At 45.1% G+C, this 24,672-nt stretch overlaps 5 protein-coding genes across 5 annotated transcripts in view; 3 read left to right on the forward strand and 2 right to left on the reverse strand.

The window, feature by feature from the left end:
• The window catches only part of LOC128304004 (heparan sulfate 2-O-sulfotransferase pipe), a 121,532-nt gene extending 109,603 nt beyond the window's left edge, over positions 1-11,929 (forward strand). Inside the window, exons 3-5 of the mRNA XM_053041118.1 lie at positions 7,669-7,772; positions 10,963-11,522; positions 11,605-11,929. Of these exons, the coding sequence (XP_052897078.1) occupies positions 7,669-7,772; positions 10,963-11,522; positions 11,605-11,929 (989 nt within the window). The remainder of the gene's footprint in view (positions 1-7,668; positions 7,773-10,962; positions 11,523-11,604) is intronic.
• Positions 11,930-12,351: 422 nt separating this feature from the next.
• On the reverse strand, positions 12,352-15,773 carry LOC128303596 (deoxynucleoside triphosphate triphosphohydrolase SAMHD1). Its single transcript, XM_053040594.1, has 6 exons — positions 15,314-15,773; positions 15,164-15,251; positions 15,001-15,087; positions 14,493-14,941; positions 13,020-13,215; positions 12,352-12,947 (listed from the first exon to the last, which is right to left on the reverse strand). Exons 1-6 carry the CDS (start codon positions 15,547-15,549, stop codon positions 12,648-12,650), a joined length of 1,356 nt encoding a protein of 451 aa, XP_052896554.1. The 5' UTR covers positions 15,550-15,773; the 3' UTR covers positions 12,352-12,647.
• LOC128303597 (multiple coagulation factor deficiency protein 2 homolog) lies at positions 13,519-14,454 on the forward strand. The gene is made up of 3 exons (XM_053040596.1): positions 13,519-13,757; positions 13,921-14,183; positions 14,246-14,454. The coding sequence occupies exons 1-3, from the start codon at positions 13,585-13,587 to the stop codon at positions 14,452-14,454; spliced, it is 645 nt and encodes a 214-aa protein (XP_052896556.1). The 5' UTR covers positions 13,519-13,584.
• Positions 15,774-16,361: 588 nt separating the features above from the next.
• On the forward strand, positions 16,362-21,250 carry LOC128303206 (tonsoku-like protein). Its single transcript, XM_053040075.1, has 4 exons — positions 16,362-16,380; positions 16,463-19,679; positions 19,742-19,947; positions 20,017-21,250. Exons 1-4 carry the CDS (start codon positions 16,362-16,364, stop codon positions 21,201-21,203), a joined length of 4,629 nt encoding a protein of 1,542 aa, XP_052896035.1. The 3' UTR covers positions 21,204-21,250.
• Positions 21,251-21,361: 111 nt separating this feature from the next.
• LOC128304337 (divergent protein kinase domain 1B) lies at positions 21,362-23,439 on the reverse strand. The gene is made up of 5 exons (XM_053041515.1): positions 23,319-23,439; positions 22,993-23,210; positions 22,758-22,925; positions 21,993-22,682; positions 21,362-21,895 (listed from the first exon to the last, which is right to left on the reverse strand). Exons 2-5 carry the CDS (start codon positions 23,200-23,202, stop codon positions 21,683-21,685), a joined length of 1,281 nt encoding a protein of 426 aa, XP_052897475.1. The 5' UTR covers positions 23,203-23,210; positions 23,319-23,439; the 3' UTR covers positions 21,362-21,682.
• Positions 23,440-24,672: the final 1,233 nt, after the last annotated feature.

Below are 24,672 nucleotides of genomic sequence, written 5' to 3' on the forward strand. Positions count from 1 at the left end.
GGCACTGGGCCGAACGCCAACCGTTCACCGGGTGTGTTGGTGATGAGCAAATAATAATATTTTGCTACCGAATTAAAACCCTCGTACGAACATCATCGATGGCACTCTACTTCATCTCGTGCCGGAACAGGTCCGCTCCCAGCAACACGGCATTTCCGTAAGGTTTTGCCTACCAAACATTGCAAACGTTCTGCATATGCGAAAGCGTCCTATCGAATCAGAAGGGCCAAAACTATTTGAAGGGGGCCCGATCGATCGGGTCCGATCGATGGAAATGAATAAATTACTCCGCTGTTGATCTGACCCCCCCACTGTACTTGGGACGGTCCAGAGGGTCCGGTTCGCGCTCACCAATTTGCAAGTATGATGAGCATTGAAAATCCGATCGACGAACGCGAGTTGGAGCATTGCTGTGAGCCCGCTTTCGGAAGTGTACTTGCTTGATGGCGGTATCAAGCAAGCCATCAGCTGTCAACGAGATTTCTGACCAACGCACAAGAATTCCGTCCTAGTACGGGCTGAAACGAACGCTTTCGAACGGAGGATTAAACTGTTGTTATCATACATTTACATTTAATGGATCCACAACCAACATGCAGTACACGGAAATGCTTACACGTCAAGACGGCTCAGCGATTCATAAGGAAATAAGGACGCAGCATCACGGAAAAACGCAAATTAATCACATGTGATGAGTGTGACAAGTTGTTAAAACTGAACGTGTGGAATTTGTTTACCGTTTTCGATTTAATTGCGGACACTTAAGGCATCTTTTCCACATATAATTATGTAGCAAATACAAAATAAATTGATCATTAATAAAATGATATTTTGATTCGAACTTCGGACACTTTTGAAGGTAAACTTCATATTACGAACGTTACGCACAGCATCTTCTCCTTCTTTATCGGAACAGCAACCTGAAGAGATCTAAGTCTTCCATTTATGACTCTCCTTGACTTTATTTAAGCGTAGCCGAATAGTCGCAGTCCTGCGTGCGGAAGATTGGTCCGGATGGGATTTTGGATCGGTTCTGTTGTTTCCTGCCGTTACCAATACATCATCGGATCGCCCCTAAAAACTTCATCAATAGAGTTCACAAATCTCAAGCTTTCTATGCTAAAAGTAACATTTTTCTAGCTTTTAACTTCTCACCATCTAAATAGACCCAAAGAGACATACCTGTCCGCGATTTTCATCACATTCTGGCTCCTTGAAAGTAAGTCAATCAAAGCAAACATAGTAACTCTCTCTCCCTCGTGATGTGACATTTCTACGCCTACTGTTGGGGTTTTCTTCTATAAGCATAATAATCTATTGGCATCTATAGACATAATAAAACAAGATTTTTGTAGAATTCAAAGTAAAAAATGATAAACTAGTAGTTAATGCTCAGAACAACCGATTCCAATGCATTCCGATACAAATACGCAAGAACAAAGGGAATTAATGATGAATTTGCACTAAAGTCAGTTGAGGAAAAACTGCTAAGAACGCCACCAGTAGAAAACGGACAGGAGGAAAATATTGATGTTATTATCGTTAAATATTTTTAGTAATCGCTTATTAATTTTAGAAGCAATGTTGATAGAGTTTACGTATAAACATATTCAGCTTCAACGTGAAGAATGTCCAGAATTTGAAGCTGTCTGAAGTTCGATCCAGACCGGTGCACCAAAGAACAAACTTAATTGCTGAGGTGGATCACTTAGTTCGATCCTTGGTGATCCTTGGATCACTTTGAATAATTTTTTTTTTATTTACTCAAGAACGAAAGTTGTATAATTTTAAGCCTATAACAACTGCCATTGCCATTGTGAATCCAGAACTGGAAGTTGATAAAAGGATTTTCTTTAATCGCAGGCCAACGAGAGCTTTTTTGACTCATTTTCTAAATCACAATCACCCTTACGAATCGCAAGATTCGTACATCCATCATGAAAAACACCCCCACCCGGAAAGGGGTCACTATTCTTGATACTACGTACCAGTGTCCAAGATATAAATGGGAGGGGGTCATATGGCTGCTTTTCGGTTAACCTCACCCACTGTCGGCAGTTGGTAGTGGACCCTCGTTTTCATCAAACAGCTAATCGATCCAATCAGGGTTGGGTGCTCGGTGTGTCGATTCGCACACATGACACAGTCGCTTTACGCCTTTTCCCTGTACATCCCATTTCCGGCATTTCCAAAGAAGGAATGCCTATTCTAATTGCTCTTTGCTCTTTAAACGATTTAACTCGAACGTTGCACTACGACCGATGCTTCTGCATGCCCGGACCCCGGACCGTACTGGGGCAGGGCCGTAAAGAACCAGCACCAGTAGCTGCACTCAGGTTATGGACCTAGAATTGATAATTAATTCGTACTTCGGAAGCGCATGCAGACAATACGCTCTACCGGGGAACCCCGAACGCCGAAAGGCGATAGACAGCACCGGTGGTCTGGCTGCAAAGCCGGAACCGTCCAGGAACGAACCGTATCGAACCGTTTGGAAATGAATTATTGTTTCAGCAGATGATGGGAAAAGGATGGCAACCGGGAATGCTGAACTTACATAGCTCACAGTTTTCAAGTCGGGTGTTTCCAACACGCCACACAAGCTGCACGGTATGCATCCAGGGCTAGTTCCGATGGTCAGCAGGTTGATGTGTTTTTGCACTCGAGCAGTAATGAATTCAAATGAGTGCAGACATCCATTCGGGATGCAGCATTGACACCCGGAACCCGGGTTTTTGGTGTTGTTGCTCCAATGCAAGGAAAAGATTCGAATGGGGGACTGATGACTGTCTCCACAGTACGATACGGTATTGGAAAGTCTTTATGGGAGCTTCTAAAATGTGCCAAAGGAAATGATACCTGCAACAATGCATCACTGATTGTTGAGGCTGAAAGAATCATTCATGAGGGTGGAACACTCTTTTATGCATCGGAAAAATCTGGAAGAAATAGACGACTATTCGGAGTAATTATTTAAAAAAAGGCTACGAATTGCCGTTCCGGCAACTCTGTTGTCATGTTGCTGTTAAGACCACTGCTAGGAATTAAGACTTCCGACACGAGGAAAGAATGTGCCCAATCAATGTGTTGGCGTACAAAAGTGTCGTACGGGTTTGTGCGCACCTTGAAATAATAATCACTACCGGAATCGTATCGGAATGTCGAAATAACTGTCGTACCGGCAGCAATTCCGATCACTATCGGGAATTGATAGTGATCATAAATGTGGGCATCCGACCGAGAACCCTTGTACCCTTATAGGCAGACCACACCCGGTAAGTAACCTACTGTGGTGTTAATGTACAGCAGCAACACCTTACCGGATCACACAAAATCACCTCACCGCACAGAACCTTGCCCTTGGCGAGGGGTGCCCTGGTGCCTTGGTGATCTTGGGGCGGCTCGGGGTTGGGGCAAAATTTACGACATTACGTCCGGTAGCAATCTGCCGGCCACGGCTCTTTACGGAAATGCGAAAATTCTGAAGAGCTTCCCTCACAGTCGTCGTCAACCACCGATGCAACGCGAGAACTGCCAGGGTCAGGGCTGACCGGTTGCGATACGCGCCGTACGGACGGACCGGGCACGCGTAACAATGGACGGAAATTAAATTTTACGAGCCCATGCATAAACTGGCCGAGGTGGCCGTACCGAGTTTTGGCCGAGATTTTAGGAAACGTTTCGCCCGGGTCCAATCGGTTCACCGTTCCGGAACTGGGAAAACATTTTCCCTCGAGGGGGTGGGGGGAGGGAGCGAACATCATTTGCCCTTGCGCGATTCAGGTTGGGTATGGTCACCGGTCGCCATCGGATGCTGCGAAACACCCTTTCGGTTAGGATTTTTGTCGGTACGATTGGTTCCAAAGTGTCTCCGACTGTGTGGCATGTAATTTTGGAGGTATGTGTAATTGCTTTTTATCGATTCCGCGCATTGAAAACGTTGGAAGATTTAACGACGAAAGGCTCGAATTTTCTTTAATAAATCCTTCTACGAATTACACACACGAGGGATGTTTTCACAATAATAGTTCTAAGTTGTGATATGTTACAAGAAGTTGAAGAATGCCAATTTTTTTACGCCAATTTAGTATGTTCAGCAGAGCGATCAACACGACATGAGGAAAATGCCTTAAACTCCGCTTGATCTCATTCCATAAATACAGTGCGATGCATTCGTTTAGGTGCTCCAGCATATGGATACGTTTCTCAGAGCAATAAGATCCGATTTACTTCAACTTTTCTATAAGTATTTTTTTTAATATTTTCGGACTCAAGTTATAAAACCAAATTCCATCAACACTAATTTGCTTTAGCAAGTTTAAATCACAAAACCCGTGAAAGGTGTCCCGTAGGTACAAGTAGCGATTCCAGCAGGAGCACGACTACTATGATTCCAGTAGGAGCGGATAAACGACTCCGCTCCATGGGTGCATCGAGTTTGGATCGAAGTAGGTTCAGTAAGTCCAGTAGATGCAACGATTCCGGTAGGTGTGTGATACCATAAGCGGGAACGCGGAAATTTTACGGAAATTTCCATATAAAACGGACTTGCTTGAAATAGATTCTTATTGCATTTATAGTATTTCCCAATAGGTTCAAAGCACGTTTTAAATTTTCCTCGTTTTTTGTATAGAGGAGTTATCGAAAATTTATTCTGAGTTCAAGAGGAATCGTAGGAAAATTTCTTGTTTGTAGTGACATAATTAAAGACATTTTGTAGCAATATATCCTTCGAAACATGCTACGATTTTTTTAATGATATGAGTATCAGATTATTTAAAAAAAAAACATTTAAGTATTTTAAATGTTTAAGTTTCATTGGATTTCATTTTATTGAGACGCATATTAGCATACTTCTGCGCTTAAACGAATGCATCGCACTGTACAATCATTGTTTGAGACTTTACATGCAATGGGTTAATTTTAAAGTGGCTGAAAATATTAATTTATGTAAATTTATTTATTCTCACCCCATAAGTGACCCTCCGGTTTTCTCGCGATAACCCATCCTTGTCAACCAATAAACCCTAGCCAAGGATCATCCTTCTGCGGTCCAGGTTTTTCCATTTTCAATATACACAGGACTGCCCCTCACAAAAAAAAATCCCCCCGTTCCTACTAACGCCATTTATACCCGCCAACTGAAGGAAAAGGCAACAAACAAGTATAAAATATACTGGGGAAAACTCTCGGGGTTTTTTTCCCCCCCGTTCAGGTTAAATGTCCCCCCTCCCCCCCACCGGAACGGTGACCACCACCAGCGACAAACACACCGCGACAAACGCACTCTCGGGTGGCACTATCGGGTCATCCTTCTTCCCACGGTGGACGCGGCGCTTGTCTTCCGAACGCTACGGGGCACCGCACTGGATGAAAAATTATAATGAACTTGACTGACGGGCTTGGAGGGTTTTGAAAACTGTTGAACTGGTAAACAGCGCTAACGAACCGTGAATAAGCGAGCATAAATGTTGCGTTTACGTTGCATCGAGTGGCGGCGCTGTCAGTCGGTCGGTCGATCTGTCCCGGGGTATCCTGTCCGGCGTGTTTCAACACCTCACACTATATCCAACCGTGGCCCCTCACCTGGGATGGATGGATAGCCGGGGTCGGGTGCATTGGCGATTTGCAGTACACCCGATGCAGTTTGCTGCAGTCTTGGTGGATCCGTCCGACACATTCGATACCGCACCGCACGATGTGTCACGAATAACCGTAGCGGAAAAGGTGAAAAGGAAAATTCCCCTTTGGGTGGGGAAAAAGAACATAAAAAGCGGTGGTTCCACCGTACCGCGTTATGGTCCCGGGCATGTTGCTGCGGTCAAATCCACGTCACATCGACATTGCACTCCCGGCTGTCCGGGGTCCGGCTGGGGTTTGATCGATGCGAGACTTTCGTCAGCGATGTAAGGACTACTCATCGTCCGGGATGCCGCAAATGCCAGGAGGCTTAGCGTACACGGCACCCAAAATGCAAAAAGGCAACGATGAAACTTAAGCTTAACCCTTTGTACCGTAGCAGCCACGTACACGGGGGCCACATTCGTTTCCGCAATGTTAACAAAATAAAACGAGCGAGAACAAAGCGCTTTCCGGTTGCGGTGCTGAATGTGAAACGGAATTTTCGAACTCAACCACCTAGTAAAGGACATTCGGTAACGATTGTTTTTCGGAGTATTTTCCATGACGGTATTTTCCAGCAGACCAACAACACGACCACGTGCAACAACGATTTCCTTCAAATTTATGGCCAACTCTGGGTGGCCCACAAAGCAATGTTCCAATTTTGTCATTCACATTCGAAACAAAACCAAACGTAGAACCGCTGAAATGGAAAAAAGAGGGGGTTAGAAAAGTATTACCCATCAAAAAAAAGGAAAAGAAAATGCATTAAGTCAAGTGAAAGTGTGCACCCGGGTGCTTCTACCGCCGTCGTGTCCCGGGCGGTCCAGTTTGGAAAAGTTCGCGCACCGTTGGGCACGGCGGCAAAAGCGAAGGGACATCACCGTAATGAGCAACGTTTATTTTGTCACGAACTTTAACCGAGTTCAACCAGCCAGTTCCCCCCTCCTCACCCTTCCCACCAGGAATCATCTTCCCTTCCCTACTTTCCTCCCTACTCTCTTTCCCTTTTTACTACATTTGCTGCCATGCTTCAAAGGAACGAAACATCTTCAAGCAGTAAACTGTCTCCGGGCACTGTATTTTCCATTGCCGCCAGAGCCTTAGAACCAGCAACAAGAAAAAAAGCACACGCTCCGGACAAGTATTATTACGGTGCAGTTTTACGAGCACTGAAACTTTACTGATCTTCGCCCGGTTGAAGATGTCGTCCGCTCCGTACGGACTTGGACCGTATCGGTCCAGCAGTGGCGGGGGGTGATGGTGGTGCTTTCAGGAGTGGTTTCCGAACCGGCATTTAGTAGTTAAAGAAATTTTATTTTCTACTGTCCTACTTACCGTGTTTTTTTTTTCTTGGGGGAGGGAAACGGGGCTGGTTTATAGATACTGGTCCCCGTAATAGAAGGAACACCAAACACCCATTCACCGAACTTTATCATGAACTTAAGGCTTTATGAAAATTAAACACCCGGCTGTTACAACAGATTGTGCTTGAATATGGTACCGTACCGTGCTGTGGGCAAAAACACTGATTCTTCTTCACCAACAGACAACAACAACAAAAGAAGGAGCGCATCGTCAACATCATGGCCTACTGGTTGTATTTCCCATGCAATTTCTGCACCGTCCCACTCAACCTTCAAACCTTTATGCTTCCTGTGTGGTCTTCCTGTCCGGACGAAACAGACAAACAGCAAATGACGAATGAAATTGATGCGATCATAATTGATACCACAAAACGGAACATATCGTACCGCCTTGGCTTACGCCACTAACGAGCAGAAGAAAAACCAACCCGGCCGGAAAAATGGATACTAATTGCTTCCTTCCGGGGCGGTTTCGTACGGAACGTTTGGGGTTCGGGATTTTGTATCACATCATATTTCCCCCCCTTTTCTATGTATGTGTGTGTGTGTGTGTGTGTGTGTGTGTGTGTGTGTGTGTGTGTGTGTGTGTGTGTGTGTGTGTGTGTGTGTGTGTGTGAACCGCACACAAAAAAACCACCCCTCACTAACTCCATATTCTTGTCCTTTCCTATTCTTGCAGTTTCGGCCGGAGCTAACCAAAGCCATCATCCGGATGAGCACCATCACCACGAGCTGATTGGCAATCTGCATCATACGTACAACTATCTCAAAAGCACCGGACAGGTAACGATATCAACCTTTCGTACACCCAAGCTGGGTCACAATGAGTAAAAAAAACACAGGGGTGGGTTTATGTTTCTTCTTGCAAATGTTGCAAATCAAAATGTGCGCCGGAAGTAAAAGTGCTACCTAAAACCGACTAGATATCAAACCAGTTAATCAAACATCAATCATTGGAACTTGGAACTTGGAACTTCAGAAGGAGAAGGAACTGGAGAAAGAGAGAGAAAGGGAGAGACGCAATCGCAATCTGCTTTAGTCGCCAACCGCCAACAAAAAAAAATCCATTCTTAATTTCGGTTTTCCCTTCGAACATAAAATCATAATTGAAGAATAAAAGAGAAAATGCAAAGCCGTGGCGGGGGGGGGGGGGGGGGGGGGTGAAGGGGACACCGTGCAATTCGTTTCGGCCAGGATACTCCACTCGAACCATTAACCCCACTTTGGCGAGAAAGGAAAAAGATGCAAACCCCTAACGATCGTTTGCACGTAGTGCACCGCACCGCCACCGCGTGCACTGTGACTGAGCCGGTGTGGTTAAAGGATCACTGCGGATCGGGGCGCGGTCGAGCGTAACGCGGCCAACGGGCGGACAGAATTTATTATAACGCTTCCGAACCATCCGTGGTGCGGGTGCGCGCGCGTGTTGCAATTTCCGTGCAAATATGCCACCGTTCCATTTGTGTTTGTTTGCCGTTTTCTTTGATGCTGCTTCTTCGGCAGGGGGGGGGGGGTGTTTTCCACCTACAAGGAAAATTTATCTTCGCAAGATGTTGTACCATTTACATACACGGGTGAATGTGTGTCTTCCAGCGGCCGGTTTGCCTTCGTGGCTGCTTTCTTGCATAATGTCGCCAACATAAAAAAAAGCAAAGGGAAAAAGATGCGATTTAAGCGGGTGTTTCTGGGGTGGAAGTGAGCAAAACTGTCCACGGTACCATGTAGAAGCGTCGGAGACAATAAATGCATCCTGTGGGTTTGCCTCCTTTCGGTGTGCATGGACCACCGAAATAAGGGGATCGTTTAGCCAAGCCAACCATTCCCTGTTTTACTTTTTGGCAAACGATTTTGACACGTGCAACCATAATTCAACCGTTTTATGGGAGTGTTCCCGGTGCCAGACGCGATGCTACACTCCAAACTGTCCCACACGTGTGTGTGTGTGTGTGTGTGTGTATGTCTGTTTGTCTCTCGGTGCAAACTACTCGCGAAAAATCCTGCCCCTCGTGGAAGTAGGTCAGCGAGAAATGGGCAATTTTCTTCCAATTTTGAGATGGTACATCCATTCCGGCCGTACATGTGCGGAACCAGGTGCAGACAATCGGGTCCCTTTTTTTTGTTTCCTGCCGGTTACCTTAGTGCTGCAACTAAAACCCGAGAAAAAGCAAAGGAATTGGAAAGAAGGTGAAAATCGAACCTATCAGCCACAGTGTGCATTAAAGGATGAAAATTTGGGCACATACCTTAAACAAATGGGGATGCTTTATCACATCGGACGGTCAGTGAATCATCTCCACGTTTGGTTGTTTGGGGTTAAAATATCTAGAAGCGAAACGGAAACAATCAGCCCTAATCGACAACACGACACGTTGACTCCTGTACATAAGTGGAACCACCATAAGCACGTGCCGGATAGATGGCATACTTGACCTACATGCGATAACGTACCACACAATGCATTACTTATAAAAATTGGAAGGTGGAAGTACTCCTTGTTTTAATGATCACTCACCCGTCCTTTTACACCTATTTCAGATGATACACATTTAAAGAAAAAATCAGTTAATATGAGGTACTTTGTTTGTTTCAGCTGCAAAAGTAACCAAATAGTAGAAAGCCCATTCTCACAAGAGAGGTGTGCTCCGGAGTGAATTCATCAATCCACTCCAACGTCAAAACATCGGATACAACTCCAGAAAAAATGCAGAGTTGAATCCCGAGTTTACTCCAGATTGATCTAAAGTCGACTCCGGATTAAGCCAGAGTCGACATAGGATTAATTCGGAGACCAATCGGGAGCTTTCTTCGGATTGATTTAGAGTAAACCACAGAGTCAATTCCGTACCAATCTGGATTAATCCAGATTCACCTCTAGAAAAAAATGGAGTTGAATCTGGAGCTTACTTCGGATTAAATAAGAGTCGATTCCGGAGTTTACTGCGGATTAATCCGGAGTTGAAACAAGTTTAGTTACTCCGGAGTAGTCCGGATTCGATTTCGGAGTTTACTCTGGATTGATCCGGAGTCGACTCCAGAGTTTATTCCGAATTTTACTCCGAAGTAAACTGCGTTTTCGCAAATAAAACATTGAATACCTCAACCAGTTTACAGCAAATCTAAATATTTCATTACTTTCTGTTATTCAAAGTATGGGCGGCAATTTTGTTAGTTACATGTATTAGTACTCTTTGCGTACTAGTTCACATGATAAAGAGAACGTTTGGAACGCGTTCAAACGATATGCAAAAAATAAGAATGCAATCCAATAAAAAGAGCATGAAAAGAACCCCACCTTATATTTAAACCCAACTACGGATTAATCTGACTTCGGAAAAAAAATCCTCAACATTAATTCTCACATCCCTCCCATGCACCGGAGTTCCATGCTATATCACATTCTTTGCCTACTGACCTACTCCACGTAGCAACACGAAATGAAAACTCTAAAAATTTAAAATCCACGTAGCATGCCAAGCTTTCGTTTTCAAGCAATCATCATCGACAGTTACCAAAACATTTACCAACCAAACACCCTTACCAAAGGGCTGGGCGCGTTGCGCGAACAAACATCATAAACCGTGTGATGAAGATGAGTTTGTTAATTTTTATGCAAATCTACTGCTTTGGGGTGCTGTGTTTCCACTCCTTTCGAGGGGGCTTCGATGAGCAACAATTCTTACCACGCTATTAGGCGATTGTCACGGCACAATATGGACTTTCTTTGCCATTTCTCTTTCGCTTCGTCTTATGAATATTCATATTTCTCTGGTTCGTCGATTTACCTGGTTCGCATTTTGTTCGCACACGCTCGGACAAACAATTCAGCTACAGCTTGCCGGGCAGTTCGTTCGTAAGCAAAAGTAGATTTTTATAAAAACCGAAACGCTTTTCTTTGACGAAATCCATCAGTTAAGATGGTTCTGATAGTGACGTCCCAAACACTACATCTTCTTTATCCACATCTTTCCCTCAGATGCAGAGCCTCAAGGCGATGAAGCTGAACAATACGCGCCGGTCAGAGGTTCCAATCATCTTCTTCAACCGTGTGCCGAAGGTTGGCAGCCAAACGTTCATGGAGCTGCTGCGTCGATTGGCGGTGCGCAACGATTACACCTTCCACCGGGATGTGGTCCAGCGGCTGGAGGTGATCCGGCTGTCACCCGAGCGGCAACAGGAACTGGCCGAAATGGTGATGGATCTGCCGGTACCGTCCGTGTACGTCAAGCATGTATGCTATACGAACTTCACACGCTTCGGTCTTCCGATGCCGATCTACGTGAATATGGTGCGCGATCCGGTCGAGCGCATCATCAGCTGGTACTACTATGTGCGTGCGCCCTGGTACTACGTAGAACGGAAGCAAGCGTTTCCGGACCTGCCACTGCCAGATCCACGCTGGCTGAAGAAGGATTTTGAAACGTGCGTCCTGCAGGGCGATCCAGAATGCACCTATTCGCAGAATGCCGTCCACGAAGGCATCGGGGATCATCGTCGGCAGACGCTATTTTTCTGCGGCCACGGCGAAGAATGCCTGTGAGTATTGGCGGCGGTGTAGGTAGATGTATCACACTGAAGCATTATGTTAAATCCCAACTGTTTCCTTTCATTTACACAGTCCCTTCAACAGTGCCGGAGCACTGGAACGCGCCAAGTATGCAGTCGAAAGCCAGTACGCGGTGGTTGGTGTGCTGGAAGACCTGAACACCACACTCACCGTGCTGGAGAAGTACGTTCCGCGCTTCTTTTCCGGTGCCAGCTCCGTCTACTTCAACGAGGTGAACGTACTACAAAAGATCAACAAAAACAGCTTCAAACCACCGGTCAGCGAGGAGATAAAGGATCTTGTCCGACGGAACTTCACGAAGGAGATCGAATTTTACCAGTTCTGCAAGCAGCGGCTCTATAAGCAGTACCTCGCCACGCAGCTACCACTCAAATAAAGTGTTCCTTTCTACGCGCGTGGTTCGACGCACGAAACGGCGTTTACCATTCAAGCGCGGAGCGTACTATGATAAGGAAAAGCAGGAAACTGAAAATCCACAACACCATACACACACATTCCCACATCATTATTTATGTATAAACTATTCATCTAGCGTGTAGGATCCACCACCAAGCCGTGAAAGTGTTTAGCCCCGATTAGCCCGACCATTGCATAGATCTGATCATGGACGAGATCGTTGCATGTTTCATTGTGGAACAACTTAACCGGTATCTCTAAATGCAACCGTCGGTGATGCATTGTTTTGTGTTGTAGAAGACGAGAAAATGTGTAAAATAAATATTAAATAATAAATAAAAAAAAACCTTACAAATAATTTCGTTCTCTGTTACTGCATACACCCGTTTTTAATTTTGGCGATTCGAAGGTAATACGTATTTTTTATTACTCTGAACTAAAATTCTTTAAATAAGCAAAATAACGAATGAGTTTACTTAAATTCAAAATAGAAAAATAACTTTGCATAAATCTCTTCTTTTAATGTATATTCACACTGGTGCTAAGATATGAAAGCCACTTAAGTAGTTGTGGAGGTTATCTATATCATAGTTTACTGCAAACAAAACACAGTAAAAGCCTCTGAATGATGTAGACAAATGAAGAAAAACAAATAATTTAACGTTTCTTGTAAATTCCACACACAAACAAAACTCCGACTAGCTTTCCATTGTTGGTTCGTTGAGTAGATTGGTAAAGTGGTGCTTAGCACGTCTTTGCACTACCGGGTCGACGCTAGTACAGTAGATGATATACTGCTCAATCTCGTCAACCGACTCGCATGTGACACTTTGGTTCAGGTCCCTTGCTTCCTCCAGGGAAACAACATCGATACCACCATCGGTACCGGGTTTGTAGAAGGTAACGTTAAAGCTAGAAAACCATTGCTGCGCAGATTTTATGTATCGTACCGCTTGTACAACAATGGGTTCTCCCTGTTGGCAGTTGTATTCTTTTACCTACAAAAGAAGATAGCGGAACTCGGATGAGTTTACAGATGTAAAGTATGTAATATGGAATCAATACCGTACCTCTTTAGTCATGTCGACCGAAAATCGAATTATTTCTTCGTACAGGTGTTTCTTTTGCATACGGTTTATTATTTCTTTAGCTTTTTCGAGCCGCGGAAGATTACTAGAGGCCAGCTCTCCAATAATGTTATCGTTTAAATACTTAAATAGGTCAGGTTTGCCATGTATTTTCGAAAGTTGCTCACTTTGGCCATCACTAGAAAAAAATGAGTTGAAAGAATGTCTAATTAATAATTGAAAATATTTATAAGAATTGAATTTTAAAAGGAACCGTTAAAAATTATATTCGCCTTTAATCTCATACACACAACCTAAACAGCAAATGGCAACACTGCTCTTACTGAAACAGCATCCTTTCTATTGCGCATGAACAAGGATACGCAAGAAGCAACAATAATAAAGTGCATCGCCAACTGTCAAACTTTCGCCAGGATGCAAACATTACCCTAGGTAAAAACAATTCCTTGCGATTATTTGTTATCTTGCACAAAATCTTTTCTATCAGAACATTCCTTTTTGTGAACGTTAAACTAGAAGTAAGTGCATTCTGAAGAACATTGTTAGTATGAGTTTCGCGTACCGTAACAGTTTTCTGTTACACTACATCGTTCTATGCACTACACTCATTCACGGGCCCGTTCCGACAGCAGGTGCAAAGGGACCCCATCATCCGGGGGGTGATTTTAGCCGAAAATCAGAAAAACTTCACTTGGATGACCATTTGCAACCTGAACGAGAGTAAGTCAGTGTGTGTGTGTGTGTGTGTGTGTGTGTGTGTGTGTGTGTGTGTGTGTGTGTGTGTGTGTGTGTGTGTGTGTGTGTGTGTGTGTGTGTGTGTGTGTGTGTGTCGCTAGTGGTTAGTAATTGATTTCTTAAATACCTATGCGAACAACTTTCACAGACACCTGGAAGATGACTTGAAGCGTTTACCGATCGGTGAGCAAAGTCTGACGGAAATGTCCGAGGACGAGAAAAACTTTTACTACTTCAAGCTACACGATTCCGACAACAATGATAATCTCGATGGGTTAGAAATGTTACACGCGGCCACTCATCACCACAGCAAGGCCGACGGACAGCTGCACGGTATAGATCAAAATTCAAAGCACACGTCAGACGACCGAGCACCCTTTCTGGAAGATGAAGAATTTAACCATATCATTGGTAGGGAGTTTGGAGTGACCCCAAAGAACATGTGCCATTATTTCCTCTCTTTCTACTTGCAGAGGTTATCGATGATTTCATCGAGTTTGCCGATACCGATAAGAACGGACTCCTAAACTACCCTGAGTATATCAACGCAATCAATCTGAACGATCCCAAACACGCACACACGACGGTCGACACGCCACAGGAACCTAATTTAAACCAACAAGCAACCAACGGGGATGTTACTACCGAAATATTTAATACGAACGAAACTGATGCTAAATAAAATATAGGCGAAAATTAAGCAACACCATGCCTACTTACCGCAAGAATCGAAAACCTGCCCGTTCAGCTTCGTGCATCACGTCCAGCATCATGAGCTCTGCGCCCAACACCTTCGGATCTTGGTAGCAACGCCGATGGAACATTTGTCGGGCGCATGCCATTTCGTACACCAGCGGATAATCTTTCCAATGATACGCAAGCTGGCCTTTCCCTTGCAACGTAACAACTCGTACACGATCAAACAGTTGTCGGAATGGCCGGGACGGTTTAATTATGTCCGGCACACTGTGAGCGTCGCGTTGCAAATAGTCGCAACGATCGACATCTACATCGCTGCTAACGATTTGCGTCATAAACTGCCGGTCTGCGTCCAGAAGTTCGGACGCATCGCCTCGTATCAAGGCACATATTAAATTGATCTGTTTTTCCGAAACAATTTCCATGCGGTCCAACAGATTTCTCGCAAGTTCTACCGAGGATCGTTCGTGCTGGAATCGAGAAACGTACATTAAGATTTTGGTTTCGAAAATAATTCGGAACTCCTTACCTTCCAATGAGAACCATAAGCTTCCACAAACTTTTCCCACAAATGAGAGAAAGGTCCATGGCCTAAATCGTGTAAAACGGCGGCCAACTGCGATGTAAAAGGAAAGAATCGTGTATCTTTTTAAGTTAAAGCAAAACAAAGGTCACTCCATGGAGTAGCTTACCATCACACACTTCCTTTCGTCCTCGGTGATAGGTTTGTTCAGAGTCTTATTCACTTCGTTCAGTAATCTTCCAGCGAGGTAACATGCTCTGGAAATTGGTTGACGGTTAGATAAAGATTGTTTTTCTTCATACGAACTTCCAAAACTTACCCCAGCGAGTGATCGTATCTTGTGTGTAAAGCCGTTCCAAATACTGCATTCGATACGCCTAATTGTTTCAAATGTTTCAGACGAGTAAACTCTTCCGATGCCACAACCGTTCGTACATACGACGGTAATTGAAATGTACCGTAAACGGCATCGTACACCGTTAGATCGGACGGTTCCATCTCTGCTATCGATATTGCAGAGACTACTCCACCACTCCGAATGCTAAATCGTTCCATTCCGAAGAGCAGTCTTTATCAGATTATTCCGTCGTCTTCAATAGCTCGATAGCTTATCGTTCTTTCCGTTCCGTGCCAGCAAAGTTGTTCGCCTTACTATCCGATGTGAAATGTACGACGAATAACTGACGCCTCCCGACGTCCCATCGTTGCTAGCAACCAAACAATCGAAAATCCATTCAATCAGCACACCAGCCTACTTCTTGGTAGAAACACAACACTCCTCACTTGGTTTGTTTGCACCAAATTTAGCCTAATATCACGCCGCTAGCAGTACCCCATTGTTTTACGAACAAATGACATCTGGAAACAATTTGTAAATAAATATCACGTCACACACGCACGTAGGTACTTGTCAAACAAACTAAACGCAAGCTGTGGACATAGGGCACAAATGGATTGCTAAGTGCATGAATCATTTCAAGTGGTTTGTTTACCATAAACAAATGAAACAATGTATCTGATTGGTAGCCAATCGAACTTTATTTCAATTTATTAATCCGACTTTCCCAGGAAACAGCGGATTTAGCATGGAGTGATTAATAAATAACCCAACGAATTCAACCGAAAAGACTTCCCACTGGTGCCAGTCGTACGAGCTAGTTTCAACCACATCGGTTGTGCGCGCCTCAACTTTGACATTTGTTCGAAAGGCGTAAACAATTTACGCGGTTATACATGGTTTGTTTACTCCGCACCGTTTCGCAATTGTAAATTTATTGTTTTACTGTGATATAGACGAACATTTTCAAGAAAATAGATATATTTGGTTGTTTTGTACCGTAAACTAAAAGTGCACAACATTTGCCACAATGGATTACAACGAGCAGAGTGAGTTCTCTCAGTGCCTTTGCACACGTTCGGACCGCATTAAAACAGTTCAAATAATATCGTACTCACTTGTTTATTGTAGAGTTGATAAAGAAGAAAACGAAATACGCAAACGAATCGAACTATTTAGCGTTGGCCGAAACATGCATGCTGCTCGGTGAATGGTATAAAGACCGCGAAGAGCATCAACGTGCCCTCAACGAATACAAACTAGCGGCCAAAGCGTATGAAAAGATAAACAAACCGATGGATCGAGGGCTTGCGTTCAGGATGGTTGGGGAGATGCATTCCACATTGGGTCAGTACAAGGAAGCACTGCACAATGTACAGGCTTATATGCGAGCCGCACTAAGAGAAGCCAATACCAAAGCATTGCAAGAAGCACACACGACAATGGGGCGAGTTTATCTGCAGCGGGCCGAATTCTTCCAGCGACAGGGTAAAACATCCGATGCAGAGTCAGATTTAGCCGAGGCTGATCGATCGTTTCGTACGGCGCTTTCAATTTGTGACGAACTGAAACGAATTCTACCTAAAACCGAGCTTATCAACATGCAGGCCAGGGCTCATCTTAACCTCGGTATTACATTAGACAATCAGAATCAAATGGGCCCAGCCAAGGAAAATATGGAACGAGCAATTCGACTTGCGAAGGATGCCGATCTGTTTGACCTCCTCTATACCTGCTACAACGCGATGGCGCTCTCTAGCTCGCGGTGGGAATGTAACGATTCCGCCAACGGTGATCATTGTGGACAAACGTTACGATTGTTGAACCTCAGCCTTGAGGTAGCCTCTCGGCTTACGGGACGTGCTACGAAAATGTGTCAAACGTTAATGCTGATGGGAACGTTTTTCCTAAAGATGGATGATTTTCAAAGCGCCCGCCAAACACTGAAGCGGGCCTACCGGCTAAAGACACCTGTTGCGAGCGATGCAAAATGGATACAGCAGAAGCTGAAAGTACTCATCGCTATGTGCCGTATGGAGGATGAGTTGATAACAATCGATGCTTCAAACTATGTGCGCCGGAAGGAGCTGTACGAACGCATGGGGGACGGTTCGTGTAAGTTGCGCAATTTCAGCAAAGCCATCGATTATTACAAACTAATGCTGCAGAATGCCGAAGCAAACGGTGAAACCGAACGGCAGTTGATACCGTGCTACGTGAGTCTGTATCAAACGTACATTGATAACCGGCAGTATGAGGAGGCGCTAGGGTATCTCTGGAAGGAGCACAATATTATAAACAATGAACCGCAGGAAGCGTATTACACATTGATGAAAATTGGCAAGCTATACGAACGCCAAAAGAAATCATTTTTCGACATCCAGACCATTTACCTGCAGGCGAAAGGTGAAGCACAGAAGCTTAAATCGATCGAATTGCAACGCATGGCAGTGCAGCGTGCGGTAAAGGTTTTGCGGGGCTGCTGTATGGATTTAATGGCGGACAAGCTGGAACAGGAAGCATTGAGCGAAGGTATCGATGTATCGAATGTCGCTGAACCGGATAGTGAAGATTTGCTGGATCACAATCAAACAAACGATCTTATAGATTACGATGTTGAGGACGATGAGGAAGAGGATGCCGAACGTGACACACCGAATGTGGGAGATGAGATCGATCTGAATGTCGATCTTTCCGATGATTCCGATGGCGATCCTGCTCTTACCATAGGAGAAGATTTAAACAATTCCACAACGGGTGAAACTTCGAAAACCCGAAAACGCGGTAAACGATTTGCCGTCCGACGTAACAAGAAGGGAGAAACACAGCTGCATCAAGCTGCCATTTCCGGCAATAAAGCTCTCGCCGAGCAACTACTTCAGCTAGGACATCCGGTGAATGAGCGTGACTTTGCCGGATGGCTGCCACTTCACGAAGCCTGTATACACGGGTATTCCGAAATCGTCACACTGCTACTCGACCGTGGAGCACACATCAACGATAAGGGTGGCACTAGCTGCGAAGGCATTACACCACTCCACGACGCCTGCCGTAATGGTCATTTGAACGTGATCACGGTACTGCTTGATCGTGGTGCTAATGCGACGCAGCGTAATGATTACGGTGAAACTGCGCTAAATATGCTGGACGGATGGTACAAAAAGCTAAAGGTGCCTCTAACATCCTCCGAAAAGAGTCATTACCAGCGTATTCGAAACGAGTTGGTAGCGCAATTTGATGCCGCTGCAATCCCGATATCGCCACCTACGACATCTGGAAAATTGACTGGCATCGCTTCTTCTTCTGCCGATAAAAAATCGTTACGGCAGCATCGATCTGACGGAAATTTCGAAGCATCGCTTTCTTCACCACTTGCTTCACCATCGAGATCGAGTACACAAACATTGAAAGCGAGCAGAACCTCTTCTGGATACGGGAGTGAGGTTGGTGTATCGTTGCGGCACCGCAACGTTATATACGATGACGATAACGGTCGATCTAGTAGTGGTGAAGAATCTCCATTCGAAAGCATATTCGGTAGCGTGAAGAAACACAAATCTGCAGCTGGTGTAGTGGAGTATCGCAGCGTGATGAACGCGGTGCGAAAGCATCGTCTCGATAATGAACAATCACCTACGCGTGCTATCCCGCAGAAGAAGCGCCAAACACCCCGATATGCTGATGAGGAGGAAGACATTGACGATTGGCTTATCGACGATATAAAACAAACGACGAAAAAAAGTCGCATGAATCGTGATCGCGAATCCCTCGAAGATGGATTGGAAAAACGTAATTCGTTTTCCATTCCAACAAATACCGTCGAACCTATAGATGAATGCGAACCAACACCACCACGTTACTGCGTATCACTCGACTCGGACAGTGACGATCTATTTGGGGAAGAAATACTCGAGCCGGACCACGATCAAGCCAAACGTTCGCAGCAGAGCAGCGGCAAACCGAGTGCCTTCAATATTATCATGAGCAATTCGGCAAAAAGCTTTCGGCGAACACAATCTCGACGCAACTCAAATGAATCGCGCTCTTTCTCGTTCGGGCGACGATCCTCGATCTATCAGTCATCGCTTCTTGATGCTGGTTTTGAGCGCATATCTAGTCCCACGCTAGAAGAAAAGGAAAACTTTGTTCCACAGGAATGTAATTCAAGAACACCAGTAAAACAATCGACGGAATTGCTCACTCCATCTGTGCCATCGGAGCAGGAGCGTGTCATAAAGGTGATCCTCGATAATGGAGAAACGTACAGTATACAGTATGATGAGCAGCTGAACTCATCGTCACACCCGGTTGAATGGCTAACGAATGCGGTTGCCAAACAGTACATTTTGTAAGTATTATCGTTACTTATTTTGTGTCATAGTATATTACAACAATATTCTCTTGTTGCAGCAATCACGGTAAACGTCCATTAGTTAAACTGAAAGCTGTTGAAGGTTTGGCCGCTTCGGTAAATTTATATTTAAATTCCGATACCCTGCACAAGCTGTTACAAACAGGTTCAACTGACAGCACTACTGTATACGGTGAAATTTACGGCCAGGAACACGTCGATTTGGTACCGTTTTATGATAATTATTGCACAGAACATAAACTTGGTATGTATGATAGCTTTGTTTACACAACCTTCGCCGTTTTTTATCGTTTTTACGATCTATTTCTTGCAGAGAATGATACCAATTTACGCAATCGTCTCAAAATGATGGATCGACGTCACGCCATCATACTGGAAAATGATTTTGCCTTCAACATTTCGTCCATCGCAGCGAAGCATGTACTGTCCATTGTTCTTATGGTGACATTTTTTCAGCAGGAATGGCTGAAACAGTTAGACCTTTCCATGAATAGCATCACGGATGATAATATTGCCACGCTTGTCCGGTATCTGCCATCCTGTAGGCAGCTGCGTATTTTACAGCTGGCGGGTAATATGCTCACCAGTAAAAGTGTGGAAATGCTTTGCTTTGGGTGTAGGGACTCTGCGGATATGACCACCGATGGAACAAGCACCAACCCAGCCGCCATCGGGGGCGGTTTGCTAACCAGACTAGATCTAAGCAGCAACCCACTGGAAGACGATGCTTTGGTCCCGCTAAACCGGTTGTGTAGCAATTTGCCATTCCTTCGCGTGTTACGCATTCGCTCTACGGAGGTAACAACTTTCAACCCCACCATCTTCCCGACCGCCCAGCTTAATCGTTTGGAAACGTTTGACATTTCCGACAATAAGCTCACGGAACGTTCCGTGCAGTGTCTTTTAGAGCAGCTGGCTGAGGGTAACCTGCGTGAAGCGTATCTCACGTCGCTACCTGTACAATGTGTCAATATGAAACCTAAACTGTGGCAAACGCTGTCGCAGAATCGGATGAATGAATTACGCATACTCAGTCTGGGCAACTGTCGGCTGACGGACGACGAAATAGAAACTACACTTTTACCCGCCATCGGACGAAATTGTGCATCGCTGGCACAGTTGGATCTATCGCACAATATCAGTCTTACGAAACGTTCTTTTTTGGCCATCTTCCGGCACTGTGCCAGTGCCGTGTTTGAGCTGAAGGAAGTAAATTTTCACCACGACGTACAGCTGTGGGTAGATATGGAAACATTCGAATCCACCAATCAACTGCTGGAGTTGATCGAATACAGCCCGACTGTGTGTTATCCTACACAGATACACGCCACTCTTCCGGTGTGTCCTGCTTACAGTGTAGAACGGTGCGAAAAGTTGCTTGCAGCGATGGAAAACTTTTGGTGTTCGTTGCGACCATCGAGTAAATCAAGCTTAAAAAGGCACCCAAATAGTTTCCACGTAGCGCTTAGCGTCGGTTCAGCACAGCTAGCCCAGTCTTAAGGTATTAAATATTCCCTGAAGAATTATTCCCATTAAGCAATTGTAAATATTTTAGCTATTAACCACAGAAAACAAAATCATAAAACACGCAGAATAACGTAATGCGATAGATCAATTCAGTTCAATGAACAAATTTCCGAACAATTTAATTTTTCCCTTTCTCCCAATACTGCCGTAGTGTGTATTATGTGTGTTAGTGTTTTATTAGTGTACTCTATATTATGCCTAGATCGTTGATAAGCGTTGAAAATCGTAAAGAATATCTTACGCAAAGGGCTCTACGTAAACGTGGTTTGCACTTTCATCTCGCACTGCTGAAACCGGACCATTGGGCCACTAATAATACCACAATTGTTGTACCGCACGGCATGTGCGCGCATGTTTGATTATCACTGCAATTGACAACGGGTGCTATCGAGCGGTCTGCTGCAACTTTCTGGTCCCGAAATGGGGGAAATCCTCCACAGACGGCGTTGGAGTTAGGAGTAAAGCGAGGAAGCAAGCTGCTCGTAGATACTGGTCAGCTCATTGTACAGCTGCTTCTTAAGCGTTTTCGATGCACCCCATGGCCGTGCGGTGTCAACGTCCGATCTGCTGACGGGCTGTGCGCAACGCTCCAGGATGCGCAGCAACCGGTTGGGACTTTTCTCCGTCACCAGAATGCCCGGTTCCGTCGCAGTTCCACGAAATATCTATCCGAAAGGTAAGTTACACCCAGTCCCATCAGCGCTAAATGCATACTAACGCCAGTTCTATACTTTTTTAGGATAAACACCAAACCATGCTTACCTTTTCGCAGACAATTTGCAGATTGTTGTTCAGCAAACCGGTCGTACACTGGCGGCTGGTGGTGTTGCAACGGCTGCGACAATCGTGATAGCTACAGTCGGCATCTTCCGCACACCAGCGTCCATCCGACAGGTGCCGATCGATCGATCCCTCCGTAGTGATGTACCGCAAATCGTGATACTTCATCCGACTGTCACTGATGCCGAAGCCGGCCAACAGCACCGAACACATCTGGAACCGGTTCTGCGCCATATCGTCCAGGTAGTCCAGTATCAGTACCGCCACCTTCAGATGGTACCGCCACTTGGACAGGTCGATGTGGTTTGTAAAGTGGTACCGGCGCTCATCAAACTCAACCGTGTCGAGCAGCTCGGTAATGAACAGATCACCGCACGTACCGATCACCTGCGGGAAGATCTCCCGCTCCTCGTACAACCGGCTCAACAGGTACTCGTTGTTCTGTATCAGGTTCCAGCTGTTGCGCATACTGGCCCGGAACAGAATGTGATTGTTCTTGTTCTTCAGCTTCAGCAAGCTGTTCAGCTTGTCGAACGGTAGCTGCAGATTATACCGCAACTCGATATAGCGCCGCACAATGCCAACGTACTCCGTTTCCGTCGGGAAGTGTTCCTCCTGGTGGCGGCTATCGATCCAGGAAAGTTTCTCATAACTGGCATCCGGCACTGCGTGCTGCAAATGGGAAAGAGGCATTACCATCCAATGGTAAGTTTTGAGATTCTGTAAAGAAAACCACCCTAGAATTACCTTCACCACTACAAACTGCTGAGCTTTACGTGCCAGAAAGCGGTTAGGATTGAACGTGTACTCCGATGTGCGTGTGGCCGGTGGACAGTGGAATTCCGATATTGTATCACCGGCACACAGTTCCGGACACATGTAGCCAGTGATTTCGTTCGTGTAATACTGATTGCACTGAAATCGAACAAGATTTAGCACGTGAAACGCGTGGCGTGTTGCAACCAAAACCAACCAAACTTACTATTTTCGATATCTTCCATTCAACCAGCACATCGAAACAGTAGTGCATGCCGCTCAGCAGGTAACCCACCACACAAAGCACTACCATTAACAGGATCACAGCCGTGGTCAGCACACAGTACTGGCGTCTTCTGGGTGAGAAGCGAAATCTGCGGGTCATACTTTTGAACCGACTGTGCAATACCAGGGCACTGTTGCTGCTGATTGTCATTGCGACCGCTGGCAGGTTAGTAGACAAAAGGTATGTTAGTACAGTTGAATCCTTACATCCTTTTATTTATTGTCCACAGCAGTTAATTGACCGTGTGTGTGTGTGGTTGATCTTACCCCTGACCAAGCCTTAAAACTATTCCAGCTACAGCGTTCGCTTCCGGTCGCAGAGCTATGTACCAAACCAAAACAATTCGGTCGAACCGCCGGTATGTTGGTGGTGGTTTTTGCTTTTGCCTCGATTGATTGTTACATAAAAACAAATGTCCGCCCTTAAAATGTCACCGTCCCGAACCAAGGACGCAAAAATTTGCGTGCGTGTGCGCCAGTCCGCCCTGCTCGAGGTTCGGGGATTTTTGTTTTCCTGAGTGACGTCATATGGGTCGGGGAACGCACGAGCTCCACAAAATAGCAACGTACCATCGCGCGCATGTCCCGGTCGGAAATGCATCACCGCCAAGCCTTTCCCCGCTTTTTGTGTTGGTGCTAAGTTCACTGTCATCGGCCATGCAGTTTGCGACCAAACCGAATCTGTGCCGAAGGATTCATTCAACTGGAAAGCACGTGGTTCTGGTCTTGCATCACGTAGTAGCACGCACGCTCCGTAGCAGCGCGTTGATTTGTGGATGCATTCGATGCACTTCGTGCCGCATGCACAAGCACAAGTGCAATGTTGTGAGCAGTGAGTTTTGTGCCTGGTGTCATTGGACGTTCAACGAATGTGGAGGGAAATGTGCATCAATTTTCTTTTATTGGTACATTGACTAAACCCCCACTCCGTTTGCTTTTTAATCGAGCTGCATCCATGTTTTGAGACGCGGCGAATTTTTGATAGCGCAATGTGCACTTCCTGCAGATAATGTTGTGCTCTACCTACTAAGGTCATTACTCGCAACCCACACAGGCCAAACACGGGGTCGTTGCACCGATTTATCGATCCGCAACAAAGCTTCCGGAATGACCTACTTTCCGGTCACCTCCAGAATAACTCATTTCACATTTTGTGGAACACATTCAGTTAGGTAATAACTAAACAACTTAAGATAAACTTTTAGGTTTAGTAGAGAAATTTTGCGCACCGCATTTTTCGGCATTGAGCAATTTTGTGTTACAGATTTTACAAATTTGAAAATCCTTATCAATTTGTAGTTCATAAATTAGGACAAATTGGATTTTGTAAGTGCATTTACCTATGAGCAGTGAAGTTGACAAGGGGAGCGAGTCCTAGCGAGAGCAGAAATATCGCTCACTTCTCTCTCGATTCTCGTTCTCGTGGAACGAAAACGAGAGTGAAAGTGACCGAAAAAAATGAATGTTTAAGGGTTGCAAAGGGAAGGTACTATCATAGACTGTATCGGGAGAGCTAGGTGTGTGTTTACAGTTTTCATAGAACAGCGATTGAAGCGAGAACAGCGAGTAGAATGAATTCTACTGAATGGATGTCAATTAAACAATTTTTGGGCAGTTTTTT

Source organism: Anopheles moucheti, chromosome 3, assembly GCF_943734755.1.
Source record: "Anopheles moucheti chromosome 3, idAnoMoucSN_F20_07, whole genome shotgun sequence".
In the NCBI taxonomy this organism is placed as follows: Eukaryota; Metazoa; Arthropoda; class Insecta; order Diptera; family Culicidae; genus Anopheles; species Anopheles moucheti.